Consider the following 21,434-nt stretch of genomic DNA (forward strand, 5'->3'; position numbering starts at 1 on the left):
TCTTAATGTTTTAACATTAAACATTTGGAATTATACTTTTATCCTTTTTAATAATTATACCAATTATTTATATTAACATGATAAAAAATTAAGCCTGGAGATAGATAGATAGATAGATAAAACGTGCTCCTGCTTTTACTGTGGATCTGTCCATTCCTATTAACAAGCTTGTTTGTTAAGGGCCTAGAGACACTTAAGACAGCAGTTGAAACTGATGCTTTTCTGGTCTTACTGGGTTCCTGAGGCCTGAAAACAGGTTCATTTCTCTTGTATACACAATTACTGGTAACTGTCAGCCTTCAGCACAGAATACTCACCTCCTAGGAAAAAAAGGGGTGATTTCCTTCCCTGATCCCTCAACTGGGAGACTGAAACTCATAACCTTGATAACTTACCCTTAATGGGCTGATTATTCTAAAGGTGAAGCTCTTTACAAAAAAACAACAAAAACTGCTTTTAAGAAAATGAAACTTTCCCCAGATACCTGACAAAGTTAAACATTATTACACCACTTTGTTAAAGGTGGTAAATGGAGAAGTCACATATAAAGTGGTATTCTTGGAAGAAGAATATTTACTATTCAAGAAACGGTGCTGATATTTCACTCATCAAGTTATTAAGATTATTAATAAGATTAAGATATCAGGTACATATCTTGCCTTTAAAATTTACATCAATCTACCAGGAACTGATTTTTATGAGTGGTCTGAAGAGGGGACAACTGCACAATTTTGCATGTGGCTATCCAGTCGTCCAAGCTCCTTCTGTTACAGGGTCACAGAGAGGCCAGCCTTTCCCTACCCACCTGCTATGCCACCTCTCTCACACATAAGGTGTAGCCCAAGCTCGGGTCTTTTGAAAGCTCTGTTCTTCTGTACTGATAGCAATTAGAAAGCAACAGCACCTCCTTCCTGTCTGCACCCTCTATCCATTCCCCTCTTTTCTGTGGAGCCCGTCAGTGTTTAACACTGGATCCCTATCAGGGGAGACCATCCACACATTCTATATCTAAACAAGGGCATGTGAACCCAGTTCATCTCTAAGCAGTGGAAGTCAAGTAACACAAGCAGAAGCCAGGGCAATCAAGACACACAACAATTTCACAGAGCTCTAAACTGTCTCATCTTTCTGATAAACGCCTCCAGATCCTGTTCCTTATGATGACCAAGATCTGAGAATCTTATAATGGGCTCGAATTACCCAGCTGGCCATAACTCGATCCTGTTTCAAAGATAAAAAGCCTGGAGACTTAAGAGAGTAAGCAGTAACAGGCATGTGCCACTTTGCAGAGAACTCTCTACATACAGAGACAAGAAGCAGAATAAACCTTCTCAAGAAAAACAAGTCAAATGTTCTTCATGGAAAAAAAGTCCCTCTGAGTCAGTCCCAGGGACTCTGGCTCTCAGGCACTGCAGCAAGGCTTCTTCTAATCATACTGCTAGCACTCCTCCCACCAGTTTCTATGAAATTTGCTTTTCTGTGTCTCTTTTCAGTAAAAGCATTATACACAGTACATCTAAACTGAGAAGACAAAACATGGTTTGAAGATGTCTCTGCCCACCACCCAGTCCCTAGACCCAGGGATGGGAAGTCACTGCAACTGGACGAAATCTAAAGTAAGCTTCTACACTAGAGGAAGGGATGACTGAAACTTTCGAAGAAATTAATAGGAAAGTAGCCATTCAAGGAATTTTGATCCCAACTGAATGGTGTTAATATTGTCAGGATCTACAAAAATGTGCTATATGTTATATATTAATCACAGTGTGAATAAGAAAAAACCCCTGTGGATTTAAAGAAATGTTATCCAAAAGGACATTTTAAAGTCCACTCTCTTCTTCTACAGATATAGGATCAGAAGATATCCTTCAGATAATTCAAAGTTAATACCTGAGGGTCCCCATGACTAAATTTGGCATCACCTGAACACAAACAGCAATTTTGACAGTAATGAAGGGTAACACATTCTATCAAAAAAACTGAATCAATGGGTCCAAAATGATACTAGTAAAGGGTAAGGAGGGCAGGGGGAGGAACTCTCCTTTAAAGAAGAATACCAACCAAAAAATGTAGAAGGAATGGGAAAACCAAACAAAGCACTATTTTGCATTCACTCTTGTAGTAGATGATTTGAACAGGAATAATTAATAGATGCTAAAACCACACAGTATCAAGGTTTTATCCCCACACATTACAAAGGGGATAATGATACTGAAACAGTGTAGAAACGTGATACCACCACCATAACCACCTGATCAAACAACCAATTATGTTAACCATCTACCACCAGGTGCCTCCCAACAGCACGCCCAAAGGGCACCGGATCTCCTGTGCAGAATTCCTGCCAAAGATCCTGAATCTGATCCCAAGCGGACAGGCAAGTTCAAACAAAGGAACATTCTACAAAACAAAAATATCATGTCCCTGCCCTGCCCCTCCTTCAAAAAAAAGTCTGCAAACTGTCCTAGAGAAAAGGGGGACTAAATAGATTTAAATAACTGAATGTAATGTATTTTCCTTGACTGGGTTCTGAATGGGAAAGAAAAGATATAAAATTCATTAATAGGTAAATAAGGAGATATGAATATATATAAATGTATATGTAGTATACAAATATAATATTATCAGTGTTTGAAGCAGGAAATGGCCACCCACTCCAGTATTCTTGCCTGGAGAATTTCATGGACAGAGGAGCCTGGCAGGCTACAGTCCATGGGGTCGCAAACAGTTGGACACGTTTGAGCAACTAACATACACATATTGTCAGTGTTAAATAAACTGAAGTGCCAATTTTGTTATGGTGAAATTGGAGAATACCCGTGTTCTTAGGCAATACATGTTCTTAGGCAAATACAAAAATATGTGTCATGGTGGTGGCGATTTAATCTCTCAGTTGTGCCTGATTTTTGTGACTCCAAGGACTGTAGCCTGCCAGGCTCCTCTGTCCATGAGATCTTCTAAGCAAGAAGACTGGAATGGGTTGCCAGTTCCTTCTCCAGGGGATCTTCCTGACCCAGGGATCGAACCCGCTTCTTCCACATTGCTGGTGGATTCTTTACTGCTGAGCAACCTGAGAAGCCCATGTGTCATAATGGCTGTTGCTCAAATGATTCAGCCACAAAATGGCAAAATGTTAGTAACAGGTGAATATCCAGTACGGGTAAGTGTGTCCACTCTGTTGTTCTTATAGCCTCTGTAGATGTGAAAACTTATCAAGGTAGAAAGTTGAGAGGAGGAATCTAGGGAAAAAAGTTAACACAATGTTTTAGATGAAAATTCTAATATAAATACTGTAAATAAGCCTTAAGAACAGACTTATTTTAAGTAACATTCCTGTTATAAAGGAATAATAACTTTCCCTCTCTTTTTAAAAAATCAGGCCACACTGAAAGCTTCCAGTGTGTTCTTCTAGCCTATAATTAAACTAGTGTTTTCTCTATAAAAGAAAACAACATACAATAAGATTTAGACTAGGAATTAGCATTATAACGAAGTACATAAACTCAAGGTAAGTAATTACATTTCTGGTAACATTCTCCTCAAACTAAAATAATAGCTACTATGAACTAATTTTTAAAATTTGCAGTTGAACAAAATTGGAAAACTCTACTCAGAAACACTAATGATAATTTCCTTAATGTGTAACCTTTTAAAAAAAAGTTTTTCCTCTTACTATAGAGAAAAAGAATTGTAGTGAATTATCATACTAGGTAAAACTACTTTAAAGGTTGTATATAAATCACTTTTGGAAAAGGGCATGGCAACCCACTCCAGTATTCTTGCCTAGAGAATCCCATGGACAGTAGAGCCTGGCAGGCTACAGTCCACGGGGTCACAAGAGTCAAACACAACTGAAGCAACTTAACATGCAGCACGCATAAATCACTTTTGGGACAAAATGCAATTCTTTGCAAAAAACTGCAAGATTTTATGTAAAGCATTAAAAATCTAAAAATTCAATATGAAGTATTAACTGTTAAAATACAATTTAACATAGTCTGTAAAAATATACCTCTTAAAACTAGTATGGAACCATTCAAGATAACAGTTCAAGTAGTAAATACACAGACACTATGAACTGAAAATCAATTCCCATCACAAAGAGAAAGATTATTTTAAAAGCTCAAGTCATTTAATAATATTAAAATTAAGAGATTATATAATGAAAAGATAGCTAAAATTTTTAAATTAAACAGATTAGGTAAACATTTGTAATCAATGTCAAATATATTCTTCTTAGAGTTCATAAAGTAATCATTAAAAACCAAACAGGTAAATATCAATACAGACAATGCAAACAAAACTTTTAAAAGATAAACACATACAGAAATATATCAAGAAATAATCAATGAATATAAATCAATAAAAAATATCATTTTACTCTACTAGGTGGCAAAATTATAATTCCCAATAATGAATGCTAAAGTTATGGTGACAACACAATGCTGGTGCAGGCTTATAATTTTTAGAACACAAGGGATTATCCATTCTTTGTAATATTTGAACTCCTTTCACATGCTAGACACGGGATAAGCCAGAAAGCCACGATCCGAACCTCATACAATTTAGAGCCTGTTGTGAAGAACAGATTTTTTAAAGATTTAAACAAAAAGCATGGTAACTGCTTAACTAGAAAACAACTGAGGTTGCTAAGAGGGTTTACTACACAAACATCTAACCTTAAGTCTGGAAGTGCTGGGGGAAATTACTACTAGTCATTTACTGGTTGCCAAGCACCTGGCTAAATAATGGGGCTTAAATAATGAGCAACACTTGGTGTCTGTCTACAAAGCCAGCACTTCTTGAAATGGGTAACAATTCACAACCACAGGAGATGCAGCAGGTACGGTACGTGACAGGATACAGAGAAGGAAGAAGAGGTGGGCAGGAAGTGAGATCACAGTGGCTGGATGAGAAATGATGGCATGGGAGTTCAGGCAGAGAAAGGAGGGGGCCGGCAAGAGCCCGGGCAAGAAAGGAGACAAGCAGGAATAGTCACTGTGGACTGACACACGCAAAGTCCACCGCGCGTGAAGATACAAAACCCAGACGAGGGGAGGCGTGATGAGCCAGAACGAATCGGCAGGTAAAAATCACCCCAGCGCAGCTGCAAACACGGCTCGGGAGCTCAGGAAAGAGCTCTGGACTGAAGAGACCAATTAAACAGGTGATCCCGTGACCATCCAGGGAGCAGGGAAAGAGCAGAGTCCTAAGGAGTCCAGAGGCAGAGAGAAACAAACCCTGGGACACTGGTCTCAAGAGCCAGAGATGGAGACAGCACTGAAAGGAAGACAGAGGAAGAGGTAACAAGGAAGCAGATTAGGCCTCGGAACAATTCCGACACCAGAGGTGACATCGGGTCAGCAGCGGGTGCTGCTCACAGTTGAGGTGTGAAGGTGGCTTTTGTTTTTTAAGGAAGTAAAGCCAGAAGATACTCTTATAAATGCTTGCTGGTGAAGAGAAAAAATAAAGGAAGGAGGCTTGAAGGGAAAGGGCTGGAAGCAGGTGCTGTAGGGACTTCGCAGTTGTTTCAAGGACAGAGGAGGGAGACGAGGTGTGAGCACTGGGGCACAGTCAGCCAGCAAACACTCAGATGCAGATACAAATTACCAAAAGCACATGCAGGAAATGGACAAAACACGTGGCGATTTGGGCTTTTTTATGTTACTTCTGGCAGTCCATGGGATCCCAAAAAGTCAGACAGGACTGAGCCACTGAACTGTTACTTTATGATCATAGTATAATAAATCAATTGGGAGGAATTAACCCTCCAGAGAAGATCAAAATATACAAATTCAAACTGGGAACTCTGAGACAAGTCTGAGGAGGAGAAAACGGTGCCAGCTGAGGGCCCACTGCTGCCAGACAAGACGGGAGTCCTAATGTTGGCAGAGGGGATTTCCAAGATGCTTTCCTAGGTGGGTGGAGAAGCCCTCGAGTCAGGCCAAAATGCGGTGTTAATTAAATACTGAAGTGGAGCATGAGAATGACACAGCAGCTGTACAGCACTTTGGCTTGTCTGCCAGTGTGAACAGGCCAAGTAAATACGGGATTCCCAAGTTTACAGCAAGAAACTGCGCATGCTGGACTGCAGCATGCAGGCCTGCAAGCCTGTACTTGCTCAGTTCCAAGACAGGAGGGGGAGGCTGGAGTCACGCGACAGGGACACCAGTGGCTTAATGGACAAGGGGAGTTTACACATAGGAGGCAAGGCCCTGCAGCAACACCCCACCGTGTGCAGAGGACAGGGCAGCAGTGTCTGCTTCTGGGGAAGGAAAGATGACCAGTTATTGAGCTTCTGGGGAAGGAAAGATTACCAGTTATCGAGAACTGACCTCAGGTTGGCTCACTGGTTACCAGGGAAACCAGCAGAGGGGTAGGCCTCTTACCATCCCTTTGATAAGCTATCATAGAGATGTTCTGATTTAAGTGTTAGAACACTCACTAGTCCGTTTAGGGGCAAGTACGCAGGAAGGTCAGTCACATGAGTAGGGTGAATGTGAAGTAGGCACCGGTGGAGAGGGAATGTACAGAGAGCAAGAGAACAAGCCATCTTGGGTGGCCTGATCATACACTAAGTTTAAGAGATTTTACATAATGATATGATACATGTTAACAGTATGTTACAGTAATATGTACATATACATATATGTACACATACAGTAATATGCATACATACATCTAAAACGGTTTCAGAATTACACTTTGGATGTATAACTTTTAAAATCTCCAATTTAGGATGGTAAAAAGCACAAGGTTTGCAATATCATGTATCCATCCACACGGAATTCCTTCCAGGGAATACATGGGAGTGTTGGGAAAATAATGAGTTGGAGAGGCTCAAACAAAAGGAATATTGAGCAGAGCTCCAGGATTCAGATTAGGTCAGCTTCTCTAGGCTGCTCCTGCAGTAAAGGAGTAGAAAGATTATTACTCATGCCAGAACTTACAAAAGGGTCTGGGTTGTATAAATCGGAGAATACAGGGGCTTTCAAGCTTACCCAGCTTCCAGAGTGAACAGATTTATGTCACAAGACCAGAGACAACAAGTGAAGCTTGTCAATACTCTATTCATTAGCCAACTCTTTAAAGAAGGAAAAATATGGAGCTCCTACTCTCCAAAATTATGAACAAGCTGAATGGTAAGATTACCTTAAAAACTTAGTTTTATTTAAAAGCTTACATAATCTGACTTGACTGACTCGTATTAGAATTTCATTCATCCAATCTTTTCCATAGCAACCAGATTAAAATATCTGATTTCAACGATTTCTTCCCAGTTGTTTGTGGGCTGCATAATATATCTGGACTATAAGAATTTAAAAATATACACTACTAGTATTGATTAAGAATGCAGTTCTTCCCACCTGGAATATGTCACCTCCTGTCCTTAAGCCTAGCTAATTTCCTGTTCATGTAGTCAACCCCTCCAAAAAGCCTTCCTTGATGCCTTAAGATAATTCCATCTGATGATCACCTGCTTCTCCCATCATCTTGGCTATAACTTGTCACCCTCTACTATAATCTCAGATCTGAAGCTTCCATCAGAATGTAAGCTCCAGAAGAACAGGGCCGTGTTAACCAGACTCAGTCTGATTCTTACCATCTAGCACTGTGCCTGGCAAATGGAATGAGTAGAATTAAAATTCAAATGAATCACAAAAAAATGTTACTCTTGGGGAGGGCATTCCCCTGCCACTATCTCAGAGTCTGATATTCCATTTCTACCTACACTTGTTTCCCTCATCCAGGGTTAGAAGCAGGAGGTACCAGAGTCAGCCAACCCTGTGCCTTCATTATCCTGATAAGTTAACAAAGCCACACTCTTCAAAAACTTTTTTAAAAAGGGTCAATAAACATTGTCACATCATTTGCTTCTTCATTATACATTTGTCTTTTTCCTCCCATTCCCAAATATTCAATCCCTCTGCTAATGACCAACTTAACCCTGCCCCAGTTGTCTCCATCTACCTACAAATGTTTTTTTAGTACACCAGCTTTAAATTAGATAAATGCCATATGCCTGCAAATGTCAGTGGAAGTCTATATTCAATATCTGTTTATCATTTTATCACCTATTACCTAAAATTAGACCATAAATTGTTCTATGAACAATGGTTTATCTTAATAACATCTAAAAAATTTTAGAGCATTTCACACAAAGTATGGATTTAAAAATTAGTCGTAACTACTTCAAAGTGGGAAAAAAAAAAGAAAACCTAATCAGAAAATGACTTACTTACTTTTATGATAATGTTAGAAGACAAGAAAAGAAACCTTTTTCTGACCTGTTACAGTTAAAAATGTATTATCTACTATCTGATCTTACCTACACTGATCTACCAATTAAATATTAAGTGCCTACCTAAAGGCCGCTTCCCAAAAGCAGTTCATTCCACAAACATCAGAGGGCAGCATCCAATAGGGATTCCAGTAACACAGAGAGAACTCTTTACACCTAACAGAGTGAGACAGAAACCTATGTGAGTATTCAGGCTTAAAACTAACAAGAAATTTACTCAATAACATAAAAACGTACTGTTCTATTTTACAGCAACAAAACTGCAAATCCAACCTGCTATGGTAATGAGGATTTCTGGAAATTGATTTCTCCCTTAGGGTACCACTATTTTAAACAGAACTGTGAAACTTTTAGGCAGAAAATACTACAGACTGGAAAAGTTTTTTAGTCATGAATTCTCTAATATAGTAAGATCTCCTTCTCAGATGACACAGAAAATACTGGAATACTTCTAAAATTTTCCTTCATGAACTGCACACATCCCCCCTAGAAAAAAAAAATCTATTTCAGCCAAACAAAACATCTGCTTATCCTGGGGCAAAATTTAAGCCACAAATGCTGGTGGAAAGGAAAAAGATCTTTAAACGCTTTTAAATTAATCTTGAATCCAAGTTACACATATGATGTTTTAAGTGGGAAATAAGAAATCATGCTGATATTCACAGTTCTGTTTCACTTTTCTACATTTATCTCAGCTTCACTGTATTTCACAAGCTAAACGGGAGGATCAAATTTCTTCTTAGACTGCAGGTTGGAGCTAAAAAAAAAAAAGAAACCACACACAACAGCAGCTACTTAACAATACAAAATGTATGTATTTTCATTGTTATTTCTTCTCAAAACAATAGTCTAGCTGGTAATTCAGGACAGTGGAAGCCTGAGTTTACTAAAGTAAGCAAGTCTGAAGCCAGAGTCACTAAACCATGTCCCATCATCATGAATTCAATTGACTGTTCTTACAGTGAAAGGTCTATGAAATGTCATATTTGCAAGATCTCTGAGTCCACCTCTCACAAATGCCAACAGGTTAAGACAGGGGAGTTTCAGATCCAGGACACACAGTGAAGTCACCAGAGACCCCTACACCAGACCTGTTAAATCAGAAACTGTGAAAACAGGGCCAGGCACTGCTGCTGCTGCTAAGTCGCGTCAGTCATGTCCGACTCTGTGCGACCCCATAGACCGCAGCCCACTAGGCTCCTCTGTCCCTGGGATTCTCCAGGCAAGAACACCGGAGTGGGTTGCCATTTCCTTCTCCAATGCATGAAAGTGGAAAGTGAAAGCGAAGTCGCTCAGTCGTGTCCGACTCTTAGCGACCCCATGGACTGCATGCAGCCCACCAGGCTCCTCCGCCCATGGGATTTTCCAGGCAAGAGCACTGGAGTAGGGTGCCAGTGCCTTCTCTGGGGCCAGGCACTGGTAGTTTTTTTTTTAAAAACTAGTAGTTTTTAAAACCCTGCCTAAGTAATTCTGTATACTACTGCACAAGGAACTAGATCAGAATTTTAAATCAATGGGAAAAACTGACATTGTAATGTGGTTTTTCTTGAAAGGGACGGCATTCTCAAGCACAGCATAAAACGTTAACATATCTTAATTTAAATGGTTAATAAATAAGAAAAAGAAAACATGTACAGACCAGTAAAATGTACAACTTGATAAGGAAATTTATGTTTGTCCCCTTCCAGGTGTGGTCACCTACTTTTTAACTTTTGCATTTCCTTAGGCTCAGTGGAAGTGGCAACTACGAAGTTTTTTTTCCAGACTCAAGAGCTTTCACATCCATTTCAGCCTCACAACGAACTGTTCAAATAGGTATCCCTATCTTTCAGATACAGATTATCAAACCTTTCTTTCAAGCCCACAATTTATTTATAATCAACACCTTTATTTAAGGAAGGAAGCTAGTTATTCCGTTTCCTGTCAAATCTTCCAACAGTAGAAAATGAAAATGAAGTCTCAAGAAAATGACTAAGTAAATTTTTCTGTAAAAATGATTATCTGAAATTATGTATTAACACCATTTTCTGCCTTAACTTGCATTATTCAATCCCTTAGCCCTAAGGAATCACACATTTATTTTCTGTCTCCATAGATAAATGGAGTCATTAGTATGTGGCCTTTTGAATCTGACTTTTTTTTCGCTTAGCTTATTTTCAAGGTTCACCCACTGTAGCACTTATCAGCACATTTCATTCCTTTTAATGGCCAAATAATATTCCCTTTTATAAATAAATGTATATACCACATTTTCTTTATCCATTCTTGAATTAGTGAATATTTGGGTCATTGATAGTTTTGGCTATTATAAATAATGCTTTTATGAAGATTCATGTACAATTTTAAAGTGAACATATGTTTGCAGTTCTCTTGAGTGTGAGTACGTATCCCTACAAGAGGAATTGCTGGATCGTGTAACCACTGTAAACTGATTAATGCAGATAAAACTACAGGGGAAAAAAATGTCAAGTTTTACTTAAGTTTCTTGACCATAAATAACTCAATGTCAGAAAACACAGTTTATAGGAAGAATGTTTTGTTTCTTTCTTTAATGAAAATATAAAACATATCCATTAGTGATTATACATTTTCCTTATTTAAAAAAAACACACACACACACACATAAAACACTGAGGTGCTGCTGGCAAGAGGAGACATAATTTACTTAAGTTTTCTATCTCCCAAGCTTACATTCTCTCACTTATGAAAACTTGGTTTTAAAGACTGAAAAAGTAGAAACTCATACTGAGAACTCATTACATACCAGTAACCCTCACTACAAACAATAAATTAGGAAAAGCAACTAAACTAGCGATGATAGTACTTGCACTTTCAGGCCAGAAAAAAAAAATCTTAAAAATGTTGGAAAAGTAAAGGTACTTATCCAAGTTCTAGTTATTAGTTCCTTTTGCTTTTATTCCTTAAGACTACTGAAAAATGGAACATTAGATATACAAAATTCAAAAAGATAACTTCAATATATTTAATGGAATAAAATTGTAGCTGAGCCAAATAGGTATGTCTTCAGTAAGTAATGATATCCAGAATCAGTAAAGTTCATAAATGCAAAGTTTTTCCACCGTGGATCAGACAGAAATAAAACTTTACTAAGGCTCATCCTCCTACTTCATAGGCTTAATGTTTCTAACTAGGTGGCTTGTCTAGACGCAAACTGATCAAGGGACAGCACGGGACTCTCCATGATGACTGTGGGGGTGGTGACAGGAACTTTACCTATTGATAAAACATCATAAAACTACACACACACACACGTGTATGTAAAACTGGTGATGTCTGAAGATGGTGTATGGGTTGTACAATGTCAGTGTCTAGGGTTCCAGTACTCCACTACGTTCATACACATATATTCCAGATATAGAGGTATTATACCAAGCTCACGTAAGATGTCACTACTGGGGAAAAACTGAGTGAAGATTAAATGGGATGTCCACAAAGTTTCCTGTAAACTTACATTTACTTCAAAAGTTTAAAAAAACAAACAGGTCACAAATTTCAGTACTTGAAAAATGTTTTAAAAACTGAGGCATCACCCTCTGGAGATAAACAGAGCATTAAACAGTAGCAACTCTCTCCACGATAACAGTTTCCAAACTTCAAATTTACTTAAATCCAATAGTGGAAGGTCAGTTATACTTTTAAATTCAACTGGAAAAGGTATTTTTCATTTCAAAACATCCATGATAACCATGAGGCTTTAGTGAAAACCATACATACTGAGGAGAGTCGGGGATATGTCTAGGCATATCCAGCATAACAATGTCTCAATGAGGTGCCTCACCAATGATGCACCTTAAGGCATGAACGGATACCTTCACTGTGACTGCGAGAGAAACGAAGATGCTCACAGCCACGTAAGAGGAGACCATTCCCATGGTTCTGACCACTACTATTTAAAGATCAGTACCTGCACAGCCCATTTTTACCTAAAAATTGTCTTCAGACAAGTTAGATTAGTTTCTAGCTCTAATCAGTTTTCTTCTTCTTAAATATCTAGTTTCAGGAATAGTCAGGAAGTGAGAAAGAATTGTCTACATATAAATGGCAATGAACAGTTATTTCAAAAAATAGGTTAGCATCACACTGTACAACCTATCCTCTATCCAAAAAAAAAAAAAACTGAATTAAAGATTTAAATGTAAAGAAAAAGGGGGGGGGGGGAATCCCACTGATAGAAAGTTTTTCTACACAACAACAGTAAAAAGAAAAGGAAAACCTGCCAATCTGAATACAGTAAAATTTTGAACTTCACGTAGTATACACTCCAACAACAAATTTAAGTCAACATGTTTGGGGGAAGTATTTCCAACAGATATGACACATAGATAATAATCTTAAGGTTTTAAAATAGGATTTCTAAATCAAAAGTACACATTTTTTCACTTGCCTAATCATTTTCGCTTTTCAAAATCACAGAATAACTAATTACTAGTTAAGTTTGTGCTAAGCACTTTACAAATACATGAAATGTAATCTTCAATGAAATGAAATACAAGGTGCTAAGTTACTGGTTTTTATATAAGATGTCGCTGCATTAACAAAGCAGAGATTAAAGTGGCTTTAGTAAATAATTCAGCCTTCTTCACTGTTCACTGCTTAACTCCTCTCCTCTTCAAAAATAAGCACAAGGAAGAGGGAAGAAAATTCTCCCCCAGAAAACAACAGTGCAAAAATAGTGGTCAAATGATTCCCAGTTAAATCAATGGTTTAATCAATCTTTGGTTTTATAACAATAACCTGGAGCACATATCTAAAATATATATTCCCAGGCCCCACTGCCTGGCACTCTGGTTTAGTAGGTCTGGACTGGGGCCTCAATTTTCCTCAAAGGTCAGAAATCAAGAAAAAAAAAAAAAAAATCACTTAAAATTTAAATGATCAAAACCATCACTGAATTAGCTCTAATTTTACTGTGCTAGGCACCACCAAGTAATCTACACATGCTATTTTATTTCGGTTCCCACCAAAAAACCCAGTTATCATAGATACTCTTACCTCTTTGTAACTGATGAGGAAATGTGTTCAAGGTTAACAGAGTCAATAAGGGGCAAAGCTGAAGCCTGTTTCCAAAGCCCTGACTCTTGGCACCCTACATTTTCAGTATATCCTACTGGTGTTCCTGGGACCCAGCAGAAACCATAACTTGATGGCCTGACCAGATCTGCAAAGGAAAGTAAGATGCCTACCTCTCAAGGTAACAGTCATTCACACTAAGGGTAGGACAGTCCAGAAAAGGCATCACTGAAGTGCTTAGTAGTTTCTTGGTTCGCCACTACCAGGATTCATCAGTGAAAGGTGAGAAATTACTCATCCTGAGAATGTAGTTACAAAATGGTTTAATTCCTTCTGGAGAATTACTGACACCTGGTAATATTAAGTGCTGTAGATCGAATACCTGTAACACAGTCTGTCCATAGTTAGCAGCTTCAGAGTCTCTCACTTCCCTCCACTGAGGCAGCACTCCTCTCCTACACCGGTCATGTGATTCTGTCTGCAGTAGAGATGTGCAAGGGATATAGCCCACAGAATCAGAGGTCCCCATTCCAGTCAACAACAGCTGGCCCACGATGGGCATGTGATGCAAAGCAAGTCCAAAGAGAGTCTTTTTCTAGAATTTTTACTTGAGATTAGAGATGAAACACTGTAAGAAGTGGAAAGATGCATGAACAAAGCCTGTATACAGCAGAAGAGAAAGAGTCCTCAGCCCTTGAGGTTCCTATGGCTGAGCAAGCATTTCTCCTGTTCCTTCTAACAACCCATATAAGTCTATATGTAATACTATATATATAGAGAGAGAGAGACTCATATATATATAGTCTATTATTACATAGTCTATAGTCTATATATAATACTATATTAAGTCAGTTTTAATGGGTTCTGATGACTGACAACTAAGAATTCTGATTGTGTGTGTGCTGTGTGCTTAGTCATTCAGTCAAGTCCGACTCTTGAAACCCCATAGACTGTAGCCTGCCAGGCTCCTCTGTCCATGGGATTCTCCAGGCAAGAATACTGGAGTGGGTTGCCATTTCCTTCTCCAGGGTATCGTCCTGACCCAGGAATCGAACTCAGGTCTCCTGCATTGCAGGCGGATTCTTTACCGACTTGAGCTATTAAAGTAAATATAAACTATATTTTACAGGTGAGAAAAGTAAAGCAGAAAGGTGGTCAAGGTTTCATAGCAATCAGAGCCAGAAAGACAGCACAGGTTTGTCTGACACTAAGATCTACCCATTTTCTAAATACCAAAACAATGGATTCAAACAAAATGACTAATTAATAATAAATTTCACTGAAAAACTGTTTCCATCATTTTCAACTTTTTACTTTGAGAATGTGAAAGGACGTTTACAAGTATTTTGTTATCATGGAATACTGTGCAATGAATATTTTCTATTAAGATTTGACCAGTGGAACCTATTAGATACAACTGTAATCCCTTGTGTTAAATGAGAGAGAGAAATAGTAGTTTTAATCTTTGAGCTAAGACTGCTTCAAAAAAAAGTAAGAATGTAATTGATAAGTCCTACCAAGGAAAAAACAGACGTTGCTTGCCTCATAGCCCCATTTTTCACTGATTAAACACTATCTAGACTAGGGTCTTTGCACAGCAGCTTTACAGGAGTACTGGCAGAGCAAGCAGAAGATACACAGTTCCTAATTCTGGTCCACTACTGATGCTCCCTGCATCTTGGCTAAACAATTTATACACTGGAAGCAGGTTAATGCCTACTCCATATCCCATGATAGCCAAAAAAACTGAACTCTGTGAGAAGTCTAAAAAGATGTTATAAATGATAATATCTAAAATGAAAAGAGCCTGGTATCTTTTAGGAATTCTCCTGACCGTAATCAAATCATGCGATCCAAGCAATCCAGCTTTTCCACGTTGTTCCTCTTCTCAACCTTCTTATGCATGCACACACGGTGAAATGTTATTTCACAACATTTTAGCAAAGAATGATACACCTTCAGTTTTAACTCAAATATATGCCTCATTTAAAATGAGGAGTTATGCTGCTCAGAGGACTTATAATACAAAGCTTTTAGTTGGTTCTGACACATCAAACTTCAGATTTCAGTAACAGCTCTATAAAATATCTTTTAAAACTGAGGCGCTTATTTTCTGAATTTCAAATAACGTAATTCTGTTAAAATTAGCTAGCCAAGCAAATACAGTTTATAAAAATTTGTCACAAAATATTTAAGTATCTCAGACAAGGCACTAAAAATGCATGTTACTCTATCAAATTGAAATGCTAGTATCATAGTTCAATTCCATTTTGACAAAAATGTTTCTTCAATTCTACCCAATACAAAAACAGTTTCCTTCCCTTAACTTTAAATGCTTCACAGAACAACACAGACTTCGATCAGCTTTTCATGAGCTCGTCCAGATCTTCGGTCACTGCCTCTCCCAGGACAGATAAAGGCAGTGACAAACCTGGCTCTGGAAAGTAGTTCTGCTTTTATGAACAGAGCCCTTGTAATCAAGTCAGAGGGTGAAAAAACACGACAGTCCGGCTCTTCTGTGCTGCTCCTCTGCCCAAACGCTCCTTTGCATTTTAGGAATGGCCATCAACTTTGAGAAGAACCTTCAACAGTCTACAGCTGACCTGCGCTCCCTCCTCCTACCAATCCGATATTTTATCCGATCAAAGCAGCCTTTGCCTCTTACTAAAAGCGTACTCGGAGCAACAGAGTTGCCCAGAAATGGAGGAGCCTCTTTTTCAAGGAAGTGGGAGCGCTCAGATTTTAAGCATTCGTAATGCGTTGCATTCTTTTTTCCATTTAAATCTCATACTGATTCCAACTCTGACAGTGATTTGTGTTAATCCACTTAAGTCACTGTGCTTTTTAAATTCCCATTTTTAAAGAAAGACACCTCTATCCCAACTCACAAAAGACGTATGTTAAGTATCCCTTATTTTTCTTAACTTGCTCTAAGTTTCACAATAGACCGATTGTTTCCTAAAGAAAAATTCACCATCAGCAGAAAATGCTCTCTCCAGATTTAACTGATCGGCTAATAATGAAAATTTTAAGCGTTAACAGGAAATTTAGACGCCTCATTTACGAGGGAGGCGGAAAGCTGAACCAGGGCGCCAGGCGGCTGTTTAAATATCTCAACTGGAACGCCATGGAAACAAGAGGGAATTCCCACTAGTCAGACAGCAAGAAGGTTTTGTAAGACCCCCTTATTTTCGACAAATTCTAAGAAAGAAAGAAAAGGAAGACGCAACTGTCAAGTAAGAGTTGAAAATTAATTTCTAACTGCTCTGAATTGTGCCTAAGGAACAGGTCAGAAGACAAACGCAAAACGCGTGGTGTGCTCTCGGGCTAGAGCAGCACGGAGCTCACCCCTGGGGTGAAGGGAAGGAGGGAAACGAGCAAAGAAGGTCAGAGTCGGCTGCAAAGGAGCGGGAGACGCGGGCCCGGCGGCGAGAGGCGCTAGGCGGACTCGCGGGCAGCCCGGGCCAGGCCGAGTCCCGAGCCCCGTGCCGCAGCACCCCCGGCCCCCCAAGAGGGAACCGCCCGTACCTGTCCGACCGGCCGTGATGCGCCGCAGGGCCCGCGCTGCCCACCCCTCTCCCGGCTCCGCGTCCATCGCCCCCAAGCCAGGAAGCCGCTGCGGCCTGCGGCTTCCCGCCAACGCCGCCCGCTCCTTCCTCCAGGGACACGGCGAGCTGGCTGAAGGCATAGAGAAGCGAGCAGAAGCCGCAGGCCAGGCACAGCACCACGACGCGCAGATAGCGCCGCATCGCGCTGGCCCAGCGCTGCTGCCGCCGCCGCCGTCGCCGCGCCCGCCCGGGCGAACTGGAACCGAGGGAGCGGCACCGCGCAGCCGCGAGCGCAACAAGTTCCTCCTCCGCCACGGCCTCGCACCCGCCCCACTCCGCTCCCTGCCCACCACCTTCACCAGCGCGCCGACACCCCGCCCCGGCGCCCTGACCCCGCCTCCGCCGCGGGCCCCTCCCGGAGGGCTGGCGGCCCGACGCGCCGGCGCACTGAGCGCGAGGGCGGGGCGCGCCTGGTGGGCTGGGGTGTCCTGGAGCTCTGGGAACTGGGGACTGCCGGGCGAGCGACTCCCAAGCCCTGCAACTCCCAACTGCGCTGCAGAAGTGTAGCGAAATGAGCGGGGCGTTGGAGGCAACTGACCCAATTTCAAATTATGGTTCTGCCACACAGTAGTTTGGGACGCTGAGCGACCTAAATTCTCTGAGCGGGTTTCTTCGTTTCTAAAATGGAGATGATATCCTCATCATAGGATGGTTGTAAAGATTAAATTGCTTAACGCACAAAAAACGGCTTGTATTGAGAAGGCACTTGATTAAGCCGCTTTTCCGCTCCAACCTCATCCAGCAGCGACTTCCCTAGCCTCCAGTATCCTGTAATAGAGTTGGTTCGAGCCGTTCTCACGCAGAAATCGAGTGCAGATGCCTAATGCTGTTGAGGATGCATATTCCGCCTCCCATCGAGGTTGTAAGTTCCTGTAAGACTAAGGTCCAAGCTTTTACTCCTTTATGAACCAGCTCACAACTCACCATTTGCAATAATATCCCCCTAAAGAGAGCTTTCCAGTCCTTCTCCCTCTTCTTCGGCCCTATTTTCACGCCATTCATCTATTGAACATTTATAGATGATTACTATGTGCCAAGCACTGTGAGTATCTTGGAGCACAAAAACCCCTAGTTGGGGCATGGGGGTGGGACAGTGAATATTTGTAAGTGCAATACAACCATACAGACGTCAGGATAGAAGCCTGTAAAGGTGTGGGTACACACAGAAAGGAGCACCAGTTCTACCTGCGGGCATGGTCAGGAGATACTTCATAATGTCAAATGAAACAGAGACCAGACTTGCAAATTCCTTGACCAGACAAAACCGGGTCATACAAGCAAAGGTTAATTTAGCATATTTTGCAGGATAAGAGTTTAACTTGATCTGCGTCACTTCTTGCCTATACATCTGAAAATAAGTATAACTTAAATATTTAAGTCCCCAAAACTGGTATGAGGTAACCACTAACCAATTCCCTTTTCATTTAAGTAAATTCTCCCGGGGGCATAGGCAAATAGATGAAGGGAGTCAATTGTATGGTGATGGTTAATAACTAGACTTATGGTAGTGATGCCTTTGCAGAATGTCTACTAAATTGCTTCAGTCGTGAGGGATTCTTCGACCCCATGAAATATAGCCCACCTGGCTCCTCTGTGCGTGGGCTTCTCCAGGCAATACTGGAGTGGATTGCCAAGTTCTCCTCCAGGGGATCTTCCCAACCCAGGGATTGAACCTAGGTCTCTTATATCTCCTGCATTGGCAGGCAGGTTCTTTACTACTAGTGCAACCTATAATGCTATACACCTGAAACTTGTATAATAAAAAGAATTTAGAAATAAGAAAGAAAAGCAGTTGAATAAAATATTCAATGTTTGAAGTTTAAACTGCAAAAAAAAAAAAAAAAAGAAAGAAAAAATTGTAATGTTTTAACCAATCACTGAAAAGACAACACACTCACTGCCTTCACACTATATACACTGCTTGATAACAATATACCTCTAAGCCTCATTGCATATTTTGGTTTGAGTGTTACCAGTTTGCTGTCTTTTGGTTGTGTGCACAATACACTTTTACTGGTAACTACTTCAGTGATTCATAGGTTTTACTTCTGTTCTTTGTGAATCTTTGAGTATAGCAAAACTGGCCCCAGAGTCTTGGATGGGGTAATGGAAGTGATTCCAGGCTGAGGAATCAGTGAAACAGGCTCTTGTGTTCAGGGAGCTGGGAGAAGTGTGATACCATCAGTTAAGCAAACGCAAGAGAAAATATGATGAGCGATAAGACTGGAGGTTGAAGGGGCCAGATATCTGAATTCCTTGTTCAGCACACCAAGGAGTTTGAAGGTAATCTGGCAGACAACGGTGAACCACTGAGGGTGTTTTAAGTTATGAAGTAACATGGTAACATCTGCCTTTTGGAGGGCAGATTCTGGCTACTGTGTGGAGGCTGGGAGAGAGAGCAAACGAGCCAGAAAGCAGCTACAGTGCCAGAAAGTGAGGGAAAGGAAGGAGGCTTTAAACACACACACACACACACACACACACACACACACACACACACACACACCTCTCTCTCTCTCTCTCTCCATGGAGAAAAATCATGCTGTTAAACTGTTCAAATTGCAGTTGAAGCTTGGAAGAGTTTGGCCATGCAAAACAAGACCGGGAAATGCTGTGTAATTAGTAGTACTTCTTCATTTGGAATCCCTACACCAAATAAGTGCTGCTTCTGTGACCATGGGAACTACTTACTAACACATTTAAGCCTCAGTTTCTCCCCCTATAAGGATTAAATTTTTTGCCTTACTTAACAAAAAAGTAAAACTAGCATGCTGATAAGATGTATGAATAGAATGAAAACATACACTTATTCATTCAATAAACATTTATTGAATATGTTCTACATGCCAGACAAGGGGCTATTCTGTACTGCCCCCAAAAGGGGAGACAGGCAAGTAAAAACAGCAACAATAATCCTTTCACTACACCTTACAATTCTTAGAGAAATAAATAGAAACTTAATGAGATACAAAGATGGATAATAAAAGCATCTGTAAGAACAGAAAATAGACTTTGAGAGACAACTAAAGGATATTGTAACAAGAAACTAGAGTACGAGCTAGTACTCAAAGTATGTTTAGTTTAAAGAGATGCTAACTACGATTGTTTCTATTGCAACAAACTAAATATAATAAAGAATAATTTAATGACCCAGAGAATGTTAAAATACTGGAATGGCAGTATTCATTTCTGCACAATATATGGGAAGAGCATATCGAGAAGCACAATCATCCTTTTACTTGACATCAGGGTTCTAGACCTTTAGATCCCTTTTAATCCTGTAATTAAAAAGGAAATTGTTGAAAAAGTATATATGGCATTCCAAAACTAGATATGACTTTTGTATTACCCACCCACTGTCCTAACTGGTTATCCTGGAGTATAAGGAGCTGTGTGAATACTTCTGATCATTTCCAGGATTCATACATATTGATATTTCTAAAATCAACTGTAAATTACTGCAAGTGATTTAAAATATTTTTGTCGTAACGGTTAGGCATTTATTTCATTTACTCTGTGTATGTACATGTTCTTAAGTCTATTTTGGCATCTCTAGACCACCCTCTTGATTCTCTAATGACAGGCTGGCTATATTCACATTTTTAATCAATTTTGATTTTCCCTTCATTCTGTCAAAAAGGTTAAGTTTAGGTGGATGAAAAGAAATTTAAAAACAGCAACATTGGTTGTTGGTTAAATTATGGAGATAGAGACCTTCTCCAGACCTGGAAAACTCTCAGATTCAGGATAATCCCAGTATCAACAATCTTATATTCAAAAGATTAATCTTGATTTTTCATGCAGCTCCTGGTACATGTTGGATATATAATAGACACTCAAGTTAATGAAATTTTAAAAATCTTTCCCAAGTCATTCTAGAGCAAATTTAGGTTCTGCTCAACATTTCTTTTCCAATTCTACATTTCAGTACTTCTTTAAAAAAAGATATCCTATGAGGAACAAGGTAAATTCTACACCTTTTCAGAGTAAAGCTCAAAGACTTTTTTATATAACTTTCACTTTATAAAGGTCTGCATAATCTAACTTAATCCTGATAACAGCTATATGAAATAGATGTTATTTTATTCTTTAATAAAAACAAGGAACCTGAAATTTAGAGAAGTTCATTAACCACATGGCTAATAATGAAGATCCATAATTCAAATGGGAACATTTGAGGATCCAAACTGTGTATTTGTTTTTTTCCCTTATACCATGCTGCTGCTGCTGCTAAGTCACTTCAGTCGTGTCCAACTCTGTGCGACACCATAGACGGCAGCCCACAAGGCTCCCCCGTCCCTGGGATTCTCCAGGCAAGAACACTGGAGTGGGTTGCCATTTCCTTCTCCAATGCAGGAAAGTGAAAAGTGAAAGTGAAAAGTGAAAGTGAAAAGTGAAAGTGAAGTCGCTTAGTCATGTCTGACCCTCAGCGATCCCGTGGACTTCAGCCTACCAGGCTCCTCCGTACATGGGGTTTTCCAGGCAAGAATACT

The 21,434-nt window shown here is 39.9% G+C and overlaps 1 protein-coding gene across 2 annotated transcripts in view; it reads right to left on the bottom strand.

Annotated features, from left to right (window-relative positions):
- GXYLT1 (glucoside xylosyltransferase 1) overlaps window positions 1-17,204 on the bottom strand; it is a 51,644-nt gene extending 34,440 nt beyond the window's left edge. Inside the window, exons 1-2 of one of the 2 annotated variants that reach the window (XM_070370622.1) lie at window positions 16,862-17,204; window positions 8,366-8,458 (exon numbers count right to left, since the gene is read on the bottom strand). In XM_070370622.1, coding sequence (XP_070226723.1) covers window positions 8,366-8,458; window positions 16,862-17,082 — 314 coding nt within the window. In that variant the 5' untranslated portion in view covers window positions 17,083-17,204. The remainder of the gene's footprint in view (window positions 1-8,365; window positions 8,459-16,861) is intronic. The other variant, XM_070370623.1, reaches the window with a different exon arrangement.
- Between the last annotated feature and the right edge of the window lie 4,230 nt (window positions 17,205-21,434).

Source organism: Bos mutus, chromosome 5 (genome assembly GCF_027580195.1).
Source record: "Bos mutus isolate GX-2022 chromosome 5, NWIPB_WYAK_1.1, whole genome shotgun sequence".
NCBI lineage: Eukaryota > Metazoa > Chordata > Mammalia > Artiodactyla > Bovidae > Bos > Bos mutus.